The sequence below is a fragment of the Ceratotherium simum genome, chromosome 37, assembly GCF_057802395.1.
Source record: "Ceratotherium simum simum isolate JZ-2026a chromosome 37, ASM5780239v1, whole genome shotgun sequence".
Classification (NCBI taxonomy): domain Eukaryota; kingdom Metazoa; phylum Chordata; class Mammalia; order Perissodactyla; family Rhinocerotidae; genus Ceratotherium; species Ceratotherium simum.
This window is the reverse complement of record NC_141936.1, coordinates 8,636,082-8,660,401: the sequence shown is the minus strand read 5'-3', so window position 1 is coordinate 8,660,401 and position 24,320 is coordinate 8,636,082. Positions and strand designations below refer to the sequence as shown.

At 38.1% G+C, this 24,320-nt stretch overlaps 1 protein-coding gene across 7 annotated transcripts in view; it reads left to right on the top strand.

The window, feature by feature from the left end:
* GIGYF2 (GRB10 interacting GYF protein 2) overlaps positions 1–24,320 on the top strand; it is a 137,074-nt gene that overhangs the window by 67,854 nt on the left and 44,900 nt on the right. For 6 of the 7 annotated variants that reach the window (XM_087424676.1, XM_087424675.1, XM_087424678.1 and 3 more), the window contains 6 exons: positions 10,564–10,743; positions 14,361–14,578; positions 14,668–14,830; positions 14,917–15,105; positions 18,379–18,575; positions 19,552–19,711. In XM_087424676.1, coding sequence (XP_087280802.1) covers positions 10,564–10,743; positions 14,361–14,578; positions 14,668–14,830; positions 14,917–15,105; positions 18,379–18,575; positions 19,552–19,711 — 1,107 coding nt within the window. The remainder of the gene's footprint in view (positions 1–10,563; positions 10,744–14,360; positions 14,579–14,667; positions 14,831–14,916; positions 15,106–18,378; positions 18,576–19,551; positions 19,712–24,320) is intronic. The other variant, XM_087424677.1, reaches the window with a different exon arrangement.

Here is a 24,320-nt window from a genome sequence, read left to right as displayed (position 1 = left end):
CTCTGGAGAAAGCCTCTAGAACTGACTTGGAGAAGGGGTGCATTTTTTCCCTCTAATCAGGACCAGTCTTTAGTAAGTTTTCATAATCTTACTTAAGAGTTTATTTACAAGTTCAAAGGGATAAAATTCCCTGCAAGATTTCCTTTCAGCCGTCTTTCCTTATATAGCATGCTGAAGTGTGAGATATTTCCTTTACTGGTCTTTTTTTCCTCCATTTCTTTGGGGAAGATTTCCTTGGATAAGGAGTTTTAGGTATGAATCAATGAATTAATTTTACTAGTTATCTTTTCATATCCCATCTCATCAGAATGACTACCACTAATTCTAGAACTAGTAATATAGGTAATTTAGTTACCTGAAATCTTTTTTTAGTGGGGGCAAGGAGGCAGACTTTTTTTTTAAACTATGTACAGAGCCCTTGAATGAGAATAAACCAACTGTTTGGTACCTTGTACTTATCTTTAAAAAACACACCTGTGTGAAAGAACTGAAGAATTTTCTCAAGATATGCTTTAGTAATGTTTAGGGGAAGTTTCCCTGAGGAGAAGTATGATGACATGCAGTAAAACGTAGGGTTCAGGGTACAGAAAATTTAACTTAACATCTAAATAATGATTAGCTGGAAAACACCTGTGATCCAGCTTGTAGCAACTTCGAAATGAGCTGTGGGATGGCTTTGTATAATGCCTTACTGAGCAGTGCTTTTCTCCATCTCTGTTAGCTGCTGATTTTAAAACTTTGATCAAATGTCACATGTAAGAGGATCGGAGAAACAAAGGCTGTGATTGTTCAGAGTAAAATCGTGTAAGGCCTGCTGGGAAAATTATTAATGTAGACCAGTATAATGCTACTTAGAAAATGAAATCTGCCTTTGTAGATTCCTTTTCCTCCCCCCCAATTAAAAAAAATATTAATTCCTTCTTTGTTTTATTAATGCCAAACATTTCAATACAAGTTCAGACACAGCATTGGAAACTTTGACCTTCATAGCTAGAGAAGGTAAAAGCATAAAAGAGGAACTTGTATGTGATGCTTGTTCCCTGCATGTACTGGTAGAAATTATACTTTATATCAGTAGCCAGTTAACTGATTGGGGGGAAAAAAGCCAGAGTAAATATAGTGTAACACTGCCTTTCAGAAAGCAGAAGTTCTGGAATATCTGCCATGTGTCTTGAATAGACATTATAGTAAGCAAGATAGTGAAGGATTTTACCAAACTTAGAAGCTCTTTCCGTAGTATCCTCTGTTTCAGAATATATTGAGGCAAAAACAATTTGGCAAAATGATCGTCAACAAAGAAATGTCTCAAGTGAAGGAGTTCTGGTTTCTGGATTTCTGCCATTTGAAAGTATGCCAAGGTCTATTAGACAGTGATTCCTAATCGCTAACTCCTAATTACTAACTGTATGGATACTTTAGGCCAGCTCCGGAGTGCCCACTCAGGAGCATGGCACTCTTATTATAATAGTCTGTGCAGTTCAGTTCATTTCTGGTTGAGGTTGCCAAGTTAGCTGAGATGAAACTCATATTGGCATAGATGATATACCAGCTTCGCCCTAAAACACGTGGGCCCTCCCATCTAAACAGAATTAGTGATTTCATTTGGAGATGGCTCTACAACTTCTATGATTGAATATAAATAGTAGATATCTGTTCATTTATTGATTTATTTTTTATGAAAACTTACAATGATTAAGCAAGGTACGAAAACCAGGTACATTATTCTTTATTAAATTCAACTTTCTGTCCCTAAAGGTGTTTGATTTTCTTTCTGGCTGAAGTAATCCAGTATATAATCCATAGTTGTACCCATTGTACTTGAAAACAACAAAACCTTTAGTTGGAGTGCAGTGTCCTGCCTGTGTACATAGAAAATCTCCCAACTTTAAACCTTTAGCTCTGGTGTCCAGTGTTCTTTCTTACGTTGTGTACTTAGCTTTCTTTAGAAGGTGCTGAGTCTCTTTCCACTTCTGCATTCAAGCCCACCTACTGATTGTCTTCCCCAGAGATTTCAGGCAGCGCCTGGGTGTGTACCAGCAGACGACTGGGCATGAGGCTTGTGAGGGATATGGGGCATATTCAAACCACATGAGGTGCTTTCTCGAAGAGATTCTGATATGCTGCAGCCCCTCCAGTCTTTCACTTCCAGACATGAACTGCTAGTTTTCAGGATGCATGGTAGCCAGTGGAGTATTGTTACCCTTCGGGGGTTAAGATGGGAGAAAAGTTGCAAATCTCTGGATGTAGAATTAAACTATAACCTAACCACCCTGAGTTTTGTTTACAAGTAATTAAAAAAGAAAAGTAAATATCAACACCTGAATGGGATTCCCTTTCACTGTTTTCTCTGGTATTAGAAAATATTTTTAGTGTTGATCAGAGAATATGTATCTGAATAGAGTACTGCAAAGTTACTCACTAGAAAAATTTGCACATAAACAAGCTTCAAAGTCTGTCCCATAATTCCACTTTTGCTTTTGGAGTTTGGACACTTGTAAGTTCCAAGTCTCACAGCTGTAGATTTTCTTGGCTGAGTGCCTCTTTGGTCCATCTGAAGTTTTCCATAAACACCATTTTTGGCTGTGTGTCAAACATGCACACAGGTGCCGTTTTACTGCTCTTTCTCCTTAGGAAGTCCACTGAATTAGATCAGACTAAAACCAACACTGCATTTTAATTTAATTTTATTTTTAGAAGAATCATATTCAGACTTAATACATTAAGGCCAAAACAACCAAGTATTTACTGCCATTGGGGAAAATATTTATATATGTAGTACATATATATATTTTAGCACTTTTCATACATCTTGAGTTACTGTTGATGTAAGAACACGTATTATACAGATAGTTTAGGTTGCTCACAAAACAGTCGTGTTTGCTATATTGATTAGAAAAAAATACTTTTTTTTTTGGGGGTAAGTAGCTCTTACCCTTCTAAGTGTGTGCACATGAGGTCCTTAAGCAACAGTGACGCTCAAGAGACTGAAGTTTGGAGCTAAGCTCTCTTCAGGAGAAATAGTGAGAAAAGCTAGGCCCCTCCATAAGGATACTATAATTGCCTGAGAAAGGAAGTCTTCCTTTTCAGGTTCTTTATAGTATTATCTGGGTCAGTAGGGAACCAACCTAGGTGTCTGTCACCAAGGAACCATCAGTAGGGTGGTGTGCAAAACCAACCAAATAAGGTCTATAACATAATTCTACTTATGTACTAAACATGCATCCAGCATTTTACATGAGATTATTCAAATGAGTATATAGTAGTCCCCTTATCTGCGGGGCATATGTTCCAGGACCCCCAGGGATGCCCAAAACCACAGATAGTGTATATATAGAGTTCAGTGCTATGTTTTTTCCTATATGTAAAAAAATACATTTTAAGTTTGTGTTTCTTTACCTTTTGGAGGTCATAGACCCCTTTAAGACTCTGACAAAAACCTTAGACCCTTTTTCCTGAAAAAAGAAAAAAGCATGCCAGCATACTATGTACTGCCAGTTCAAGAATTCATAGCCCCCAAGCTCATTCATTGACTCTAGGTTAGGAATCTTTGGTTCTGGCATTAATTTGTAAGTTATTCAATTACATTTTATTTTAAATACCTTGTTTATAGGGGCCGGCCTGGTGGCGCAAGCGGTTAAGTGCGCGCTCCGCTGTGGCGGCCCGGGGTTCGCTGGTTCGGATCCCGGGCGCGCACCGACGCACTGCTTGGTAAGCCATGCTGTGGCGGCGTCCCATATAAAGTGGAGGAAGATAGGCACAGATGTTAGCCCAGGGCCGTCTTCCTCAGCAAAAAAAAAAAAAGAGGAGGCTTGGCGGATGTTAGCTCAGGGCTGATCTCCTCACAAAAAAAAAAAAAAAAAAATACCTTGTTTATGAATTAATCTAAGATTTAAAAAAAGTCAACTAAAATATTTGGTTACTCAGCTTTCTCATGGTGCTGATGTTATAGAAAGAGAAAGACTTTGATTTTAAATGCTGAGAAAGGCCATGTGAGTGTCCCTCACTCATTTTAGCCCTGTTCACTGTGGAGTCCTAGAATTTTTAGACATAAAAGGAACTTGAGATGTTATCTTTAAGTTGCCCATAAACGACTTTAATATTTATCATTTATTTTAAATTTTATCAGTAACACACAAATATATATATATATATATATTTTTTTTTTCCCCCCCAAAGCCCCAGTAGATAGTTGTATGTCATAGCTGCACATCCTTCTAGTTGCTGTATGTGGGACTCGGCCTCAGGATGGACGGAGAAGTGGTGCCTCGATGCGCACCCGGGATCCGAACCCGGGCCACCAGCATTGCAGCGCGCGCACTTAACCACCAAGCCACAGGGCCGACCCATATATTTTTAACTCAAATTATACAGATGAAATTCTCTTTGACACCCTCACCCCCTCACCCAAGTTTACACAAATACAAATCTACTTTATCATTTAGATTATAAAGGATTTATTTTAATGTTTACAGCAGTTTTGCATACAGTGTAATTTTTAGTCATGTTAGTAATTGGAAATATATATTTTATTAGATGGTGCTTGAAGTCGTTTTTTTCCCCTCAAAATAATTTCCGGAGTAAAATTTTTATATTGAGGAAGTTGGTCTTAACAGTTTTTTTTTTAGGGGTGTATATTTTGACATCATTTCTGCTGGAAGATTAACAAATTTAGTTCCGTCTTCCCCCTTTTAGAGATGTTGACAGTCTCTGTCCCCAAGATGTTCCACACATGGTATGTTTGTTGCCCTTTTAGAGCTCATTAGACTTAGATACAAGCTCTTCATCTTCCTACTTTGGTTCTTCTAGAATTTCTGGCTGCTTCTGGTTTCTTTAATTTGTGAGTAAGCCCTGGATTAGGAGTTGGAATACCTAGGTCCTGTTCCTGATTTGGTCACTACTCAGCTATGTGACCTTGGGGAAACCCGCCTACAGGTATTTCTCTCCTCACAGGAACAAGTGGAGTTGATAATGTTTGACTTAACTCTTGTGGTTGTTATGAGGATCAGATGAGTTATATGGATACATTTTGTCAGCTGAAATGTATTAAGTTATTAGTTCACTTGTGTGTCCTGGACTGTGGACCTGGAGGGTAGGTGCTAAGTCTAAGTATATTTATTTATTTTTTTAAGTTATTTATTTATTTATTTATTTTTTTCCCCCAAAGCCCCAGTAGATAGTTGTATGTCATAGTTGCACATCCTTCTAGTTGCTGTATGTGGGACACGGTCTCAGCATGGCCGGAGAAGCGGTGCGTCGGTGCGAACCCGGGATCCGAACCCGGGCCGCCAGCAGTGGAGCGCACGCACTTAACCGCTAAGCCATGGGGCCGGCCCTAAGTCTATTTATTTTTAATCCTGTGTCTTTAATTGTGTTTGTCCATAGAGGAGGCATTCATTTTAATGTTTGAGTAATTCCATCGAGCAGAAAATGGTATAGTAGTACTATTTCTCTGGGGAAATATTTGGTAGTACTTAGGAAAGTTGAATATACCTTATGACCCAGAAATTACACTGCCACGTAAACACCAACAGAAATTCATACGTATGCTCACCAAGTTTCATATCCCAGGGTCTTCATAGGAGCACAATTTGTAACAGCAAAAACTAGAAATAACCTAAGTCAGCAGTAGAATAGAGTAATACATTGTGGTCTGTTCATACAGTGAGAATCTGTACAGCAGTGCACAAGAAGAAGCGACTGTTTTCTGTAACAACGTGGATGAATTCCCATAATGTTCGGTGAAAGAAGCCAGACATAAATGAATTTTCCATTTATAGTAAAAAGTTCAAGGGGCCGGCCCAGTGGTGTAGCAGTTAAGTTCACATGCTCTGCTTTGGTGGCCTGGGGTTCACAGGTGCGGCTCCTGGGTGTGGACCGACTCACCGCTTGTCAAGCCATGCTGTGGCGGAGTCCCATATAAAGTAGAGGATGATGGACATGGATGTTAGCCCAGGGCCAATCTTTCTCAGCAAAAAGAGGAGGATTGGCAGATGTTAGCTCAGGGCTAATCTTCCTCACACACACAAAAAAGTTCAAAAGCAGGCAAAACTAATCTTTGAGGTTAAAGTCAGGATAATGCTTACCTTTGGAGAAGGGCTGATTGGGAGGACATGAAGACTTTTGAGAGCTCCAAATATTCTTTTTCTTTTTTTAAGTTGTATGATATATTTGCTTTATGAAAACTCTTTGAATTGTACATTTGTGGTTTGTGTACTTTTTGGTAAGAATGTTATATACTTCAATAATAAGTTTTCTTAAAGGTAGAGGGAGAAGATGTGTGAAGTCCATTTAAAAGTTGTTGAATCTTTTTCACCCTTCTGTTATGAAAATGACAGTGACCCCTGAAGGCAGAACTCCACTTCCCTTGTGCTTACATGTGGGAGATGTTTTGTATGTCAGAATTATATTATTTTGGTTTTCCTTGGTTTACTAGAGAAGTTGTCACCTAGATCTTTCTGTTACAGTTATTCATTATGCAGTATTTGATATATCAGAAAGTATATTGCAGTTTTTAGGATTTTTTTTTTTTTTTTTTTTTTTTTGGTGAGGAGATCAGCCCTGTGCTAACATCTGCCAATCCTCCTCTTTTTTTGCTGAGGAAGACTGGCCTTAGGCTAACATCCGTGCCCATCTTCCTCCACTTTATATGGAACGCCGCCACAGCATGGCTTGCCCAAGCAGTACGTCAGTGAGCGCCTGGGATCCGAACCGGCGAACCCTGGGCCGCTGCAGTGGAGCGCGTGCACTTAACCACTTGCGCCACCCGGCAGGCCCCAGGAATTATTTTATGGAAACAAGCACTCGATAACAAAATCTGAATTCCTTTGTTATAGAATTTTTGAACTAGAATGGGCTAGTGTTCATGTAAATTCACGTGGCTTCACTTCACCACGTGCACGTGCACGCACAAAGATTAGGAATTGGATCTTCTTTAGTCAAGGTGTATAGATCAGAATTGGAGCCAGAATTTAAAATCAGGTCTGATGACTCCAAGACCTTCATTCTTTCTTTGGTACTGTGCTCGTCTTTATCTTCAAAATTTCCACCTCAAATCTTTTTTGGAACAAGGAATGGCATAAGTAATCATACAAACTTTATAAGGTATTTGTTTTCCAACAGGTTGAGAACTACAAGATGGTTTTCAGTAAGTAGAAAAGCCAGATTTTTTTCTTCCTGTGGTTTCCCTATTTTTACTCTATCCTGCTCTTTATCTTTTTCTTATTCCTAGGTACTAATATGAAAAGTATATGTAGGACTTGACACTTAGAAAGGTAAAGAAGCTGTTAGTTTAGAAAAAAATGCAAACAATTAACATAAAGGAAATAAAGTCAGTAAACAGCATGGAAAGTCTTTGATATGAAAAATTCATATCAAAGTTAGTGTACTATTTTACAACTGTTAGAGTAGTAAAAGTTTTAAAAGGATAGCAGCACTTAGTGTTGATAAGGTAAAATGGTATGGTGGTTTGACCCTTTCCTTTGAGCAGGGGAAAGGTATGTCAATGTATGAAGTCTGTCACTTGACCTAGTAATTCACTTTTTGAAGTTTTTTTCAGAAAAAATAGTTCAAAAAAGCAAAACACATATGCAAACAGATATTTCTTGCCTCATTATCTGTAGTTTTCAAAAAATTAATTATAAAGTCCCTGTCCAGTGGGGAATAATCTAATTATGCCAGAGAAGTCAAGTATACTTGGTAAATACCCTTTAGTATTAATAGGAAGATGTATAATCACAGAGAAGTATTTGCTATTATAGATGAAAAGTAGGTTACAAAATAGTAGATGTACTGATTGCAACTACATAAAAATATAAAGTTACACAAAAGCTAAGCACAGATAAATAGAATTCTATTTCTAAGATTGAGAGATTACTAGTATTTTTATTTTTAATAACTTTTATTTTTTGCAGTTTATCATCTGTTAGAAAAAATTATAATGACCAGTTTTGGATGAGTTACGCATTTTGCCTTTAGTGCTATTTTGGTTACTTTGGTACGTTCATTACCTTTTCAAAGGCTGAGTGTAAAAATGGTTGAAAATGAGTGTTTCGACTAGCTCGTCCATCATGTAGGATTACCACGTATTCCTAAATCATTGCACAGTGTCTGGCACGTATGGCTTGTGCCTGAATGATTATTTGAGTTAAAAGCCATTTCCCATCATTTATCAATTTTACGCGTTAGGGATTTCTTTGTTTTAAGTTTGTTTCTCTTTTCTAAGTATAGCTACATTTTTCATCGAGTCATATAATGGATGTAGTGCTTTGTAAAGTGGTTTGTCCCCTTTATTCTGAGCAAGAGAGCCTGGAAGGTCTTCTAACCCTTCTAACCCCAAGGGCAGACGTGGAATTTGTCTATACTTGAATCTATGAAACTTGGTACTTAGTGTGCAATACATATTTGTTGAATGAGTCAGAAGAATAGCATTTGAATTCTCTCTATGCCATTTAAATAGTGCTGTGTGATTTTGGACAATTCTCCTGAGTTATCTTTTTGAGCCTCAATATTCTTGGCTATAAAATGGGAAGAATAACTTTACTACTAAGGATTGTTATGAAGATTAAATTAGTTAAATGAGTGCTTTTATTATCTATGGCTGTGTAACAAATTACCCCAAAACTTAGTGGCTGAAAACAGTAAACATTTATTATCTCAGTTTCTATGGGTCAGGAGGGAGCAGCTTAGCTAGGTGGTTCTGGCCTGGGTCTCTCTTGAGGCTGCAATCACAGTGTCTGCCAGGGCTGCAGTCATCTCAAGGCTCAACTGGAATTGGATCTGCTTCCAGGCTCACTCATGTGGCTGTTGGCAAGCCTCACTTCTTTGTGGTGTGGGCTTCTCTACAGGGCTGCCTCATGACCTGACAGCTGAATTCCCTCAGAAAGAGCATCTAAGATGGAAGCCATCGTCATTTGTAACTTAGTGTCAGAAGTGACGTCTCATTACTTGCGCTGTATTGTTTGTTAGGAGCCTGTTGATAAATCCAGCCCACACTAAGGCAAGGGGATTACACAAAGGCCAGAAGGCAGGGAGTTGGGGGTTATTTTAGAGACTGCCTCCCATAATAAGAAAGCAGATAGGATAGTATTTAGCGCAGCAAATGATTGCATCCCGCTCATTCCAAGATATTTTATCCTTTAATAGAATAATACCTGCTAACAACCCAACAACCGTCTAGGCAAGGAAGATATTGAATCTTAATACATGTGAAATGGAATTATAAGAGGATGACCAGAAAGATTTTAGAATTTCCTCATTTTTTTTCAATTTCAGTATGATTTAATGAAAAGAATTGAGGTTATCACTGAGAGAATATGTAACTTTTATTGTTACAGACTGAGGATGACATCACTGTATGTTCTGGATTTTCAACTACTTTAATGTGAGATTTTGTATAATCTGTTATGAATTATATATGTTAGCACATGTGGGATGGTGACTAAAGAATTTGCATAATTTAGAATTTTGTCCTTTGAAAGTACCAGTTTAGTTTACTTGGTATACCAGGCTCTCTTTTCCGTTAGTATAACTCTTGAGTTGCATCAGGTTGGACATAGCTTAGGTTTGAATTCTGTTCAAAAGCAATTTGTTGTATGCCTATGATGTACTAGGTGCTAGAGTAAATGAAAAATTATAGCTCACGGTCTCTACTTTTGAGTTTACAGTTTGTTTTGGAGTAAAAGAGTGGTTGAAATTTACAGATAGCCTGTTTGGGCAGAGTCACCAGTAGAAGTTGATTAAATAAATTAAGGTACATCATATAATTAAAAATATTGTATGACAAAAAAAGAAATATGTGCTGGTAAGGAAGGGTTGCCAAGATACACTGTTAAGTGAAAACAAAAAGCGTACAAAACAATATGTATAACATTCTGAGGGAAGTGTTACGTGAGTCTGAATGAGGCATCTGTAGGTATACATGCATAAGTATAGCCATGGACAGTTTTTGGAAGGCTTTTATAGAAAACTATTAATGGTAGTTACTTCTGGGGGGAGTAAGACTCTGGGGGTCTTGTGTAGGGGTAGTTTGATTAACTTATTTTATGCTCTTTTTTTTTTTTTTAAATATTTATTTACTTATTTATTTAGAATGTGTGTGTGTGAGTGTGAGGAATACCAGCCCTGAGCTGACATCCATGCCAGTCCTCCTCTTCTTGCTGAGGAAGACTGGCCCTGGGCTAACATCCATGCCCATCTTCCTCCACTTTATATGGGACGCCGCCACAGCATGGCCTGACAAGCAGTGTGTTGGTGCGTGCCTGGGATCTGAACCCAGGCCACCAGCAGTGGAGCGTGCGCACTTAACCGTTACGCCACGGGGCTGGCCCTGTGCTCTTTTTTATTTTTTAATGTACATATTACTTTTGTTTAAAAAATAATTGCCAAGTCTATGAACATTCAGCTTTAAGAAACGTCTAATAATATATGCATATATCTGCAGTTACTTTATTTATACTGTCCAAGCATTGACATGGACACATTTGCAGGAAAGTTTGATTTGAGCACTCAAGTCTGTTTTCAAAATCCTCGCTAGCTGAGGCTCATGTTTACTTATTTTCTTTACAGGGAGACCAAATTTTGAGGAAGGTGGACCAACATCAGTGGGGAGAAAGCATGAATTTATACGCTCAGAAAGTGAAAATTGGCGTATTTTCAGAGAGGAACAAAATGGAGAAGATGAAGAAGGAGGTTGGCGCCTAGCTGGATCAAGAAGGGATGGAGAGAGGTGGCGACCTCACAGTCCTGGTAAGAGTTCTGTTGGGTAAAAACACACGGGGACTGAAATGAGTGAGGATGTGGTGGAAATTGTTAGGGATTAAGCGGGAAACGTAAACTGGTAAAGAAAAAAAAAACAAGAGTCATATTATTTATGTCATCACACTCAGTCTTATTACTACAAAAAATTTCAACCTAAAAATTCCCCACATCTCTGGGGCCATCCCAGTGGCAGAGCAGTTAAGTTGGTGCACTCTACTTCGGTGGCCTAGGGTTCACAGGTTTGGATCCTGGGCATGGACCTACACACTGCTTGTCAAGCCATGCTGTGGTGGCATCCCATATAAAGTAGGGGAGGATGGGCAGGGATGTTAGCCCAGAGCCAATCTTCCTCAGCAAAAAAAAAAAAAAAAGAAGAAGAGGATTGGCAACAGATGTTAGCTCAGGGCTAATCTTCCTCACCAAAAAAAAAAAAATTCCCCACATTTCTTGAGTTGATTACAATCGCTTTTATTTTTCTGGGGCAAATAGTGTGTTTTAATGGGACGCAGTTGCCTTTAACTGCAAAAATGAGAGAGGGTTTCATTCGGTTTTGTCTAACTCTAAGCCTTTGAGTTTTTTCCAGCGTGCTTTAAAACTTATATAATTATACGCTCACTTAGGAATATATGCTCCCTCTAAAATTTTTTTTTTTCCTGCATAAGAAAGGATTTATTCTTTTAGGTTTTTTTTTGTCCTGAAAATGTGATTTATGCTTAGTTGAAGAATAAACTTTAAACCCAGGTCAAAAACATAATCACAAGTTCATTCTTTTGTCCAACTTTAGAAAAAGGAGGGAGAATAGTAGTGATTAGTGGTTTTGTAAGTTCTTCTGTTTGACTCTTCAGAATGGTTCAGACTGTGCTTCTCTGACATTAGATATGCTGGTAATTGAGGACACTGGTGCTTTGTGTCGAAGTTCATCCCCTACCAAAGTGCTGATTCCGTGCCTCATGATAATCAGATGCCACTGTCGTTTGAATCGTGGGGTCATGCAGCACGGAAGCACACAAAGTGTGTGTACATTTCTTCTGAATTTCGCGTGTATAATGTTATTTTATCAACCATATGCCAAGGAAACTTACCTTTAATAGAGGAAATTATAATAACTGTTTTCATTTATTTTTTAAAATCAAGTTGTTAGCAAAACCAGTAGGTCTTGGTCTGAGTAAACATTATAGCAGGCATTTAGAGTGCTTTATGGAGTTGTGAGTAGGTAGAAACATGGTGAAGTTAATCTTTGGATAGAGTTATGGTGCTTTTACCCCAACTCCTTATGGCTGCCTCTTGGGCGAGTTTTCTGTTGTTAGTGGGCATTGTTGACATCACAGTTATCTAGGCAGTTCTCATCAGTCTCTCAGTCCTGGGCAACCAAATGTTACAGTGCTCTTCAAGGCATCGTGGCATTTTGTGCTGAGCTTGCCTGTAAGCAGAAGGGTTTGCAGACTATGTTCCCAACAAGCATTCAGTGAACGAATGGCCAGGATCTGGGCTGAGCGAGAAGAAAAATTCCAGCTGATCAAAAACAAACAAGGTGAATGTTTTGGAAGATGAACAGTGTTTCTGAGCCCAAGTGTCTGATGTTGATTCTATTAAAGGGAGTTAAAGTGAAACTTGAGTGTCATATTCTGCCACTGACCGTCCTCACCAACAGCTTAGATTTTGGACATATATTGTCTTTTTTAATCTTTCCTAAATCTTTCTTCCTAATATTTGACTTTCATGTCAGTTTTGTCATCAACTTGACAGTTTTCCAAAATATTTTATCTATGTATTTTTAAAAGACAGTTTGGGGGATATAAAGATAATATGGGGCTGAAAAAACACTGTAAATATGCATTTTTAAAAAGAATATCACTACTTTTTCAACCCAGCGTATTAAAAATTAAGTCTGATTATATCAGTTGTTATAAGTTACTCTTGACATTTCTTAGATTTTAGTTAATCTTTTGTTAGAATTTGATTAAAATTTTACATATAATGATTTTGACTGATTTCATCTTATGAAAATGGTGTCAAATTTTGGTTCTGATATAAAGTCTGTAAAGGAGCGGTCAGTCTTAATAAGCTATAGATGTGCCTTATCTGCTACATTTAGTGTCATGAATAAAATTTTATTAACAGTTGGTAAGACAACAACAGAATTATGGGATATAGTTTTGTTAAGGTAGGGCTCACCACTGGATGAATTGGGAGCATTGAGGATAGCTAAGCATCCACCGTGGGAGCTGAACTTAGGAAACTCAGTAAGAGGAAACCTGAGCCAGATGCCTAGGAGGATAGATTCCTGTCACGGTGTACCCTTCCAGACGGTTTAGAAAGGATAGTGGTGGACAGAATACTGTGGAATCCAGCGTTTGATCATGAATACTTCTTTTGAAGGTAGTAAATAGTGTTTTATTGTTTATAAGGGTGGGGAGTGTGGGAGTGTCTTCTTACCTTTTTGTGAGTGGCTTATAAGATGCTATCTGTATTTGGCATTTTTATATTTTGTGCTTTGGTTTTCAGTTTGATTTTTAGATTGCTAGTTTTAGCAAACTGGGCCTCAATAATAAGAACATTTAACTTTGGCCTCATTTCTTTTATGTATCTCCCACAGAGAAAGCGGTCAAGGATAGAAAATTCTAATAGGTTAAAACCTGCCTCTCTTTTTAGGACTCTCTTAGACTCAGGTTTGTCAGATTTTAACAAGAGTCTCCCTTTCTTTTTTGGAAAAAATACCTTAACTAGGATTTTTTATTCTTAGGCAGTCTTTTTCTGTTGGAATAGATGTAATAAAAAGTATGCTAGGGTGGATTTAGGAATGTCCCCGGGGGTATTATACAGAAATAAAAACTCCCTAGGGAGAGTTAAGAGATGAGAGAAAAGGGGAAGGAGAGTAAGCATGTTATTGTGGAAAAAGCAGTAGAGGATGCAGAATTGGATTCTGGTTCTGCTTTGCCATTATGCAAGTTACTTCTGTCAGAATTTTTGTTTCTTAAACTATAAAATTAGGATAGAGGGCTATATAAAATCTCTTTGACATTTGTCAGTGCTATAATTCTATGACTTGTTGGGAATCAGAATTACAAATGGGATCTTGGCACTAGCAAGTAGGCATATGGTTTGATATTATGAATTGACACAGGGAGCTGGTTTTATCCATAAAGAATGATATTTTCATGAGAAGAAAGAAAATGCTTTAAGATGTGCCAAAGGGAAGGCATGGACTTTAGTATGGAAAGATATTCAGTGCTGCAAGTCTGGGCTAGGAGAGCCAAGTGAGTGGCTAATCAACATTTCAATCAGATACCTAAAGCTTATTGCAAGTATATATTTTGAGTAAAGTGTCCTTTTAAAAGTGATTTGTTTTAAATTTATCTTTGAAAGCTTTAGAGTATGTTGTGTAGCTCAGTACTTAATGAAGATAACTGCTCTTGTCACTTAGTGATGGTATATATATGCTGAGCTCTGAACTTCATTTAATTTACCTAATTTTCTCTTCAATAGGTTGAGTCACTTGAATTTGCTCTCAGTTGTTGTTTTCTCCTTTATTTCCTATCCATGAATTTTTTTTCAAATATTGTTGTAAAGCTTTTCTAAGGTTTGTGTCCCCCTCCTCATCCCAGATGGCCCTCGTTCTGCAGGCTGGCGGGAACACATGGAACGACGGCGAAGGTTTGAGTTTGATTTTCGAGATCGGGATGATGAACGGGGTTATCGAAGGGTGCGCTCCGGCAGTGGAAGCATAGATGATGATAGGGATAGCTTGCCTGAATGGTGCTTAGAGGATGCTGAAGAAGAAATGGGCACATTTGACTCATCTGGAGCATTCCTCTCTCTAAAGGTAAGAAATTTGTTTTAAATGTCATGACAGGCACTGACCTACCAAATCCAAATATGCTGTTAGTCTTTGGCTGTATTTTCTTGATACAGAAAGTGCAGAAAGAGCCTATTCCAGAAGAGCAGGAGATGGACTTCCGGCCTGTAGAGGAAGGGGAGGAGTGCTCTGACTCTGAGGGTAGCCATAATGAAGAAGCCAAAGAACCCGAAAAGACAAATAAGAAAGAGGGAGATAAGACTGAGAGAGTAGGAGTTGGTAAGGCTCATTTTTGTCTTTTACCTTTTTTTTCGTCAAACCAGAAGTTTCCGAAGTTGATAATTTAAGATTACTTCATGTTACAGATGCTAGTGAGGAAACACCCCAAACCTCATCCTCATCTGCTAGGCCAGGTACTCCTTCAGACCATCAGCCTCAGGAAGCACCACCATTTGAGAGGAAAGAGGAACCCAAAACTGAGCAAACGGAAAAAGCTGAAGAAGAAAGTCGGACAGAAAATAATCTGCCAACGAAAGTGCCCAGCAGAGGGGACGGTATGTGTTTATGAGAGTTGACAAGCTAAAATAGGATTCTGCTGGGGCCAGTAAATAGGCTTCTGTTTATGCCGCCTAGAACTGCTTCTGGTGGTGAATTATTGGAATAGATTATTTTACCAATAAACCTAGTCAAGTACTGCTTTCCACATATGTGTCGATCCCAGAATTCACGAAAACAGAGTTAGAAGAGGCAAGGGTGGAGCTCGGGGATCTCACTTCCTAGGGTGTTAGGACACAGCCAGCCTGGTGGCATCAGTTGAGCAAACTGGATTTGGGATCCTCTGCAGTAGTTTGATTCCCATATCAGTCAGGTACCTTCATTTCGTTTAATGACTGTGTGTGTCCAGATAACACACGACAATGCCGTTGTTCCAAAAGAGGCCAAAAAGAACATGGGTGAGTCTGTGGCAGTCCCGTTACCTTTGCTAGAGAATAAGCTTAGGGTATATCTCATTCTCCAGTGTTACTGTATTGATTTTAAATTGCTCATATACCTTAGTAGTCATGTTCATGTTCATTTCTGTTTCTTCTTGTACATAATTAAAAATGACATTGTAATGCCTGATGGTGAAGGGTTAATTGAGTCATTCACCATAAAAATTCACACCCTTTAACATGGCCCGTGAGACCTTGCATGATCTGGATTTGCTTCCCTTTGTGCAGTTTCAGTGTTGGTCTCTATCTCCTTCAAACTCTACTCACCAGCCTCACGGCCTGTTAGGTCCTGAAATGTGCCTTGTTCTCGTGCCTCGGTGCCCTCGCACATACTGTTTTCTGTGCCTGAAACTCTCTCCTTCCCCAAGTTCCCAAGCTAAGTTAGGTGTCTTCTCGTTTCTTAAACAACCAGCACTATTTCTAACACAGCAGTACAATATTATAAAAATCTGTTTATTTTCTTTTTTGCTTGATAAACTGATATTTTGCGGACTTGAAGCAAGGATTTCTTTTCAGTTTATGTCTAGAACAAAGCTGAATGAATGAGGTCAGCAAGTATTTAAATCTCTACTATATATCAGGTACTATGGAACGTGCACATTTTGAGGCCTGTTTCATTTGTAATAGTCATTTTTCAGTTATGATGTGCCCCTGAATTACTTGTGGTTCATTCTCTTGAATGTACAGGCCTAGAACCTTATTCTAGGAGATTTTAGGGATGGTGTTCTGACAGGCATATTTTGAGAAAGCCTCATAGATGTGCATTAAAGATTGAAACTATATAGATTTATAGTGTATAGGGGAGGTAAAGCATGTGTATTTCAGTAATCTAGACCAAAAATAATGATGTGAATTCATGATTGGCAGACTCCTGGAATGCTTCAGGAAGCAAGTGTCTTTGCACTTGTCTTGGAATAATAAGTAGAATTTGGAGGCAGGTGTAGCTGGATGAATTGGGAGAGGGCCTTCCAGTACTAGGTAGCAGTGAGAGCTAAAGCAAGGAAGTGGGACTGATCCATGCGTGGGCAGGAATCAGCTCCTGTTTGTATTTAGATGAAGTATGAGGTGTGAAAAGGAGGATGGTGGGAAACATGGGTGGAACGTGGATTTGACAGCTGTGTGTAGGGTAGATTGTTGTGATGACAGCTGGGCTGCAGTGTGATCTCTTGGGCTCCAAGAGCAGTCGCTGTGATGTAGGCAGTGCACCTGTAAAGGGAGGGTGGTGGCAGATGAGATTTGAAAGTAGAAACTGGCATGACGTAGTCACTGCTTGTATATCAGGGCAAAGAGGGAAGAGTCAGAGATGAGTGGGACACCTGAGAGGATTATGGTACCATTAATAGAGAAAGAGAGTGGAGATTGAGGAGCACATTTGAGAGGGGAGAGAAAAAATGCAGTTTTCAACATTGATTCTGAGGTGTTGATCAGAAATTAGGTAGGGATGGCCAGAGAGCAGCTGTGAGTGAGAGACTATAGCTAGATGGGAAGAGTTTAGGGCTAGAGAGGGAATGAAAATTTGGAAGGTTACATACACTTTTTAGGGGTGAGAAGAAAAGTGGACTGAGAACAGAACTGTGGGTAATTCCTATTTTTGAGGGCAGATAAAGGGGAGCCAGAGAAAAATCTTCAGAGGCAAGAGTAGAGTAGAGTGGGAAAACTAAGGAAGGAGAATGTTTCAGCTTAGAATTGGGTAGATTGCGTCAGACACTACTAAGAGGTTTGATGGTGATGACCTGGAAATGTATTGGATTTGGGGACTTTGAGTCACTGCTTGTCTTTGGGAGGGAAGCTTTACTGGAGGGCTGGGAGTGGAAGTCAGATTGCAACAGGTGTGCGTGGTGGTGAAGTGGAGACAGCTTGTGTAGACTGTCCTTTTAAGAAGTTTGGCAAAGAAAGGAAAGAGTGAGAGGAACAGGAATTTGGAGAAACTATCTGTAATTGAACAAACAAGGTTTCAAAGGGGAAACTGCAGTTGTATCTAATTACTTCCATTCCCCTTTCCTTTTTAAGAGCCTGCATACTTAGAGGTTAGAAACAGGAACCAAGACAGAACTTCTTTGGCAGTCTTTATTCTTTTTTTTATTTTACCCCTCCAAGCCCCAGCGCGTAGTTGTGTACCCTACTTGTAGGTCTTTCTAGCACTTCTGTGTGGGACGCTGCCTCAGCATGGCTTAATGAGCAGTGAGTAGGTCACGCCCAGGATCTGAACTAGTGAACCTCGGGCCACTGAAGTGGAGTGCGCGGACTTAACCGCCACGCCACTGGGCCAGCCCCTGCAGTCTTGATTCTTATTGAGAAGAACTTCCTGCACTGCACTGGGAGACTCTAAGTGCTTTTTGTTATCCTGTAAAATGTAAAGTATTGAATTAGATTAATTATGGCTTGAATTAGGTTCTTATTCAAGATAATTGCAGATATTTTTAATAAAGGTCTTGATGATGAGATATGACATCTTTGAGAAGATTTGCCGTGCTTTATCAACTGTCTTTATTCTTCAGAGGCATGATATAAAGAAGGAATTAGACTGATTCTGTTTGTTTTCAAGAGGTAGACCTATAACCATTGGGTAGATGCACTACAACACAGGTAGGCACTGGAGAATGCCCTTCTGGATACCTTTTCATCCTTATATTTGGTCATTTTAGGGAGCTGCTTCTGTCATTCTAGGGAGAAATACTGCACTTCTCCGTAAGAAGTAGCGCAGTGTTCATGACACACAGTTCACGTGTCCGTTGAGCCCAGTTAGCAATCTGCCCAAGTTGATAAGGTAGAGTTATCCTTTGTGAGAATCTCTATTTTAAAGGGTTTTCATCTATCTACACTTTTTTCCTCTAGAAATGGTTCCTGATGTCCAGCAGTCCCTGTCCCAGATCCCTTCAGACACAGCGTCTCCTCTTCTCATACTCCCACCTCCTGTTCCCACTCCTAGTCCTGCCCTCCAGCCAGTTGAAACGCCGGTCGTAGGTGCTCCTGGTATGGGCAGTGTTTCCACAGAGCCGGATGACGAAGAGGGTCTCAAACATTTGGAGCAGGTAAAAAGCATGTAATTCTTTTTTTCTCCTCTCAAACTGCCACAAAAATTGGAAAGCATTAAATGAATATTCAAAAATGGAAGTTTTGTACCTTAGATTTTATATACTGGAAAAGTTATTTGTATGTCTAGTATTTTTTTATGTGAGTAATTGTCTTTCAAATCATTTCATGCTTGTAAGTTTCTGCTATGTAGTAGTCATTATGTCAGGTTATTTTTTGCTCTTCTCAGGTTGCCCTTAGCTGTTTGCTTTTCTTTTTTCTTTTTGAAAGTTAATGGAATGTCAAAAATGGCGAATACAAGCAGCTGTGGATGGGCACTTGTGTCTTCTCTGTGTTTTGCCTGAGGTGTAACAGGGAAAATAGTTAAACTCTCAGGATATTAACATCTTATTCATGTCTCTAGATTTCCCTAAGATTGTATATACCATTGTTTATATGTAAAGTAAATGATAGCTTGCTTTCTACAGAGGAAACTCTCTTTCCTTCAGGGTGGAGTGGCTGGTGGCAGGAAATGCTGAAGAAAGAGGGCAATGTCTTAGTAAAACTTGTAAAAGATTTTGTATTAATTGAGCCTTTTGTTCTATTAACACTCATGTTTTTACACGTTTAGTTAATACAATTTAGGATTGACCAATGGCTTATTAGTTGAAAAAGTACTCTAATTAGTGTGTTGATTAGAGGCCTGGGCTTTGATCCATACCGGTTTGTGTTTTAATCTCAGTTTGGTTTGCTTAATAATTTTGAGAACTTGAGCAAGACTTGATCTCTCTGAGCCTTAGTTTCCCCCTCTGTAAAATGAGGATAGTACCTATTTCATGGTATTGTTGGAAGAATTAAATTGTTCCCTGCTGTGTTCCTTACATATGCCTTTCATAGATCAAATAGGTCAAAAAAAGGGTAGGCATTTTAATTATGTATACAAGTATTAATTTAGAATCATTTGTTTCCACAATCCATTTTTTGTTTTTCTATTAGCAAGCTGAGAAGATGGTGGCTTATCTCCAAGACAGCGCACTAGATGACGAGAGATTGACATCGAAACTGCAAGAGCACAGAGCTAAGGGAGTCTCAATTCCCTTGATGCATGAAGCAATGCAGAAGTGGTATTACAAAGATCCTCAGGGAGAAATTCAAGGTAGGTTGTTCCATTGTACTTTAAGTACAGAAGTGTTTACCATTACCTCCCGGTTCTGTAAGATGGTGATTATTTAATGTTAATTTGCATAGTAGTAGAAAAAAAAGTCAGTGCTACAGGCTTTTTTCATATATATAGAAGGCATTTTTATAGGCTCCCCGCACAGTACTTGACGATTTCAGTGAGGGGAAGGGGAGTCCAATGAAAGTGATTTGAATGGCAGAATGAGATTACTAATGTGATAAGGGTATAAACAGAATGCTTAAGACCCCCTCAGTTCTGGCGTCCCGGCTGGTTAACTAGGCAGGTGAGTTAGTTACCCTGTGTGTACTTGAGTCTTACTACCATAAAAAGATGATGGCAGCAGTCTTGGAAGACCTTGCTTGAATACTTTGCTTTAGTGGAGTTGATATCATAAATGATAAAAAAGCTATTAAAAATGTCTGAAAAAAGATAGTACCATACTATAAACTAATCCCTTAAAGGATTTGTATGGTGCATAAGTTAGGTTAGAATGGGGAGAGAAGTACATTTGTTGATTCTTTATTTCTGCTTTTGAAATCTTTGCTTATAACCTGAAATTGGTTGTTGATTGTATTAGTGTCAGTTTCATGATAGCATTTTACCAAGTACACCCTGTGAACCTCTCTCCAGCGTAATAACTCCCTTTCCACTCTCAGTCCCCTTTCCCTGCTTTATTCTTCTTCATAGCATCTATTGCTACCTGGCACTGTGTATATTTGTTCATGATCTGTTTACACCCCTATAAAATGTCACATGCATGAGAGCAGGGCTGTGTGTTTTAATTAAATTTACTTTCAAATAATTGTAGCTTCACATGCAGTTGTAAGAAATAATACAGAGATTCCATATACCCTTTACCTAGTTTCCTCCGGTGGTAACCTCTTCTAAAACTGTAGTACAATATCACAACCAGGATATTGACATTGATACAGTCAAGATTCGGAACATTTCCATTTCAATAGAGATCCCTCATGTTGCCCGGTTATAGCCACATGCATTTCCCTCCCACCTACACCCCCTCCTTAACCCCCGGCAACCACTAATCTGTTCTCCATTTCTATATTTTGTCTTTCAAGAATGTTATAGAAATGGAATCATATAGTATGTAACTTTTTCAGGTTGACTTTTTTCACTCAGTGTGATTCTCTAGAGATGCATCCAGACTGTTGCGTATATGAATAGTTTGTTTCTTTTTCATTTCTGAGTAGTATTCCATGATGTGGATGTATCATAGTTTGTTTAACCATTCACCTGTGAAGGGCACCTGAGTTGTTCCAGTTTTTGGCTATTATAATAAAGCTGTTGAACATTCATGGATAGGTTTTTGTGTGAACATAAGTCTTTCATCGCTCTGAGATAAATGTCTAGGAGTGCAGTTGCTGGGTTGTATGGTGATCACATGTTTAGTTTTTTTCAAAAAACTGCCACACTGTTTTTCAGAGGGGCTGTACCATTTTGTATTCCCTCCAGCAGCCTATGAGTGATCCAGTTTTTCCACATCCTTGGCAGTATTTGATGTTGCTCTTTTTTGTTTTAGCCATTCTGACAGGTGTGTAGTGATCTCTCATTGTAGTTTTTAATATGCATTTCTCTAATAACTAAAGATATTGAACATCTTTTCATGTGCTTATTGGCAGTTTATCTTCTTCAGTAAAATGTCTCTTCGTGATTTTTGCCCATGTTCTAATTGGATTGTTTGCTTTTTTACTTTTGAGTTTTGAGAGTTCTTTTATATATGCTAGATACTAGTCCTTGGTTAAATAAGTGGTTTGCAAATATTTCCTCCCATTCTGTATCTTTTTATCTTCTTAACAGAGTCTTTCACAGAGCAAAAGTTTTAAATTTTGATGGAGTCCAATAGGTAAATTTTTTCCTTTTATGGAGTGTGCTTTTGGTATTAAGTCTAAGAGGAACTCTTTGCCTAGCTTCAGATCCCAAAGATATTTTTTTGCTATGTTTTTTCCAAAAAAATTTTAGTTTTATGTTTTATATTCAAGTCTGTGATCATTTTGAGTTAATTTTTGTATAATGTATGGGACTTAACGTCAAGGTTTATTGTTTTCCCTGTGGATGTCCAATTGCTCTGGGACCTTTTGTTGAAAAGGCTCTCTTTTCTCCCTTGACTTGCTTTTGCACCTTTGTCAAAATTCAGTTGAGCGTATTTGTGTTGGTCTATTTCTGGGTTCTTTATTCTGTTCCATTGATCTGTGTGTCCCTCCACCAATACCACATAGTCTTGATTACTGTAGCTATATAGTAAGTCTTGAAATTGGGTAGAATGATTTATTTCTGTTTATATTTATTTAAATAGTTTTTAGCTTTTCTAGTTCCTTTGCCTCTCATATAAATTTTAGAATAATCTTGTCTATATTTACCAGAAATCTTGCTGAGATTTTAATAGGAATTATGTTAAACCTCTATATTGTTTTGAAGAGAACTGACATCTTTCCCATGTTGAGTGTTCTAATCCATGAACATGGTATGTCTCTTTATTTAGATCTTTGATTTCTTTCAGTGCTGTGACATTTTTAGCATAGATTCTATACATGTTTTATTAGATTTACACCTAAGTATTTGCTTTTTTTTTTTTTTTTAGCAATTGTAAATTTTATTTTTCAGTGTCTGTGTGTTCATTGCTACTATATAGAATTGAATTTATCTTTACTCTGTGACCTTGCTGAACTCCTAAGTTCTAGGAGTTTTATTTGTTTTTGTTAGATTTCATAGGGTTTTCTGTGTAGACATTATTGTCGTCTGCAAATAGGGACAGTTTTATTTTTTCATTTCCTATCTAATATGCCTTTTATTTCCTTTTGTTGCCTTATTGTATATTCCAACACTGTGTTGAATAAGAGGGGTGAGAGCAGACATACTTACCTTGTTTTCTCTATGTTTCTATCTTAGGGGGAGCATATTCAGTCTTTAATAATGAAGTGTAATGTTAGCTGCTGGGTTTTTGTATATGCTGTTTATCAAGTTGAGGAAGTACCCTATTTTTTGAGAATTTTTATCATGATTGTGTATTGGATTTTGTCAAATGCTTTTCCTCCATCTGTTGATATGATGATGTGATTTTTCTTCGTTAGCCAGTTAATACGGTGGATTACATTGACTGGTTTTTGAATATTGAACCAGCCTTGCACTCTTGGCATAAACTCTAATAGGTCATGGTATATACTTTTTTTTAAATATTGCAGAATCCTATTTGGTAATATTTTCTTAGGTATTTTTGTATCTATGTTCATGAGGAATGTTGTTTTGTAGCTTTTTTTGTACTCTGTCTGGTTTTGGTATCAGAGTATTAATAGCTTTATAAAATAAACTGGGAATTATTCCCTTCCCTTTTCTATTCTCTAGAAAAGGTTTTTTAGAATTGGTGTTAATTCTTCTTTAAATGTTTGGTAGTGTTCTTCAGTGAAACCCCCTGGAGACTTCTTTTGGGGAATTTTAAAATTACAAATTCAATATCCTTAATAGTTACAGGGCTATTTAAATTACCTATTTAATATGGGTGAATTGTGGTAGTTTGTGTTTGTTTTTTTTTTTTTTAATTTTATTTATTTTTCCCCCCAAAGCCCCAGTAGGTAGTTGTATGTCACAGCTGTACATCCTTCTAGTTGCTGTATGTGGGACGCGGCCTCAGCATGGCCAGAGAAGCGGTGCATCGGTGCACGCCTGGGATCCTAACCCAGGCTGCCAGCAGCAGAGCGTGCACACTTAACCACTAAGCCACGGGGCCGGCCCCTAGCTTGTGTTTTTTGATGAATTGATCCATTTCATTTAAGAAGTCAAATTTATGTGTAGAATATTCCCTTTTAATCTTTGTGATAGTTTTCCCTTATCTTTTTGATGAAAGTATTCCCTTATTATCTTTCTGATGTCTGCATGTTCTGTAGTAATAATCCCATTTCATTCCTGATATTGGTAATTTGTTCATTTCGCTTTTTCTCTTTGTCAGTCTGCTAGAGATTTGTTAAGTTTACTGATCTTTTCAAAGAGTCAGCTTTGTTTCATTGATGTTTTCACTGCTTTTGTTTTCAGTTTCATTGATTTCTGCTCTTTATTATCTCTTCTGCTTCTTGGGATTTATTTTGCTTTTCTTTTTTTAGGTTCTTGAGGTGGGAGCTTATATTATTGATTTGAGACTTTTCCTCTTTTCTAATGTAAGCATTTAATACTATACGTTTCTTTCTTAGCACTTCTTTAACTGCGTACCGCAGATTTTTGATATACGTATTTTTATTCATCCACTTTTACCCAGGATTATTTAGAAGTGTGTTGTTTAGTTTCTAAGTGTTTGGAAATTTTTCTGTCATCTTTCTGTATACGATTTCTGTTTTGATTCTGTTGTGGTTGAAGAATATACTATATAGGATTTCAATTTTTATAAGTTTATTGAGATTTATTTATGGCCCAGAATATAGTCTGTTTTGCTGTAAGTTCTGTGAGTACTTGAAAAGAATGTGTATTTTGCTGTCTTTGGGGTGTTTTATAAATGTCAGTTAGCTCTTGTTGTTTGATAGTGTTGTTGAGTTCTATAACCTTGCTGATTTTCTGTCTAGTTCTATCAATTATTGAGAGAGGG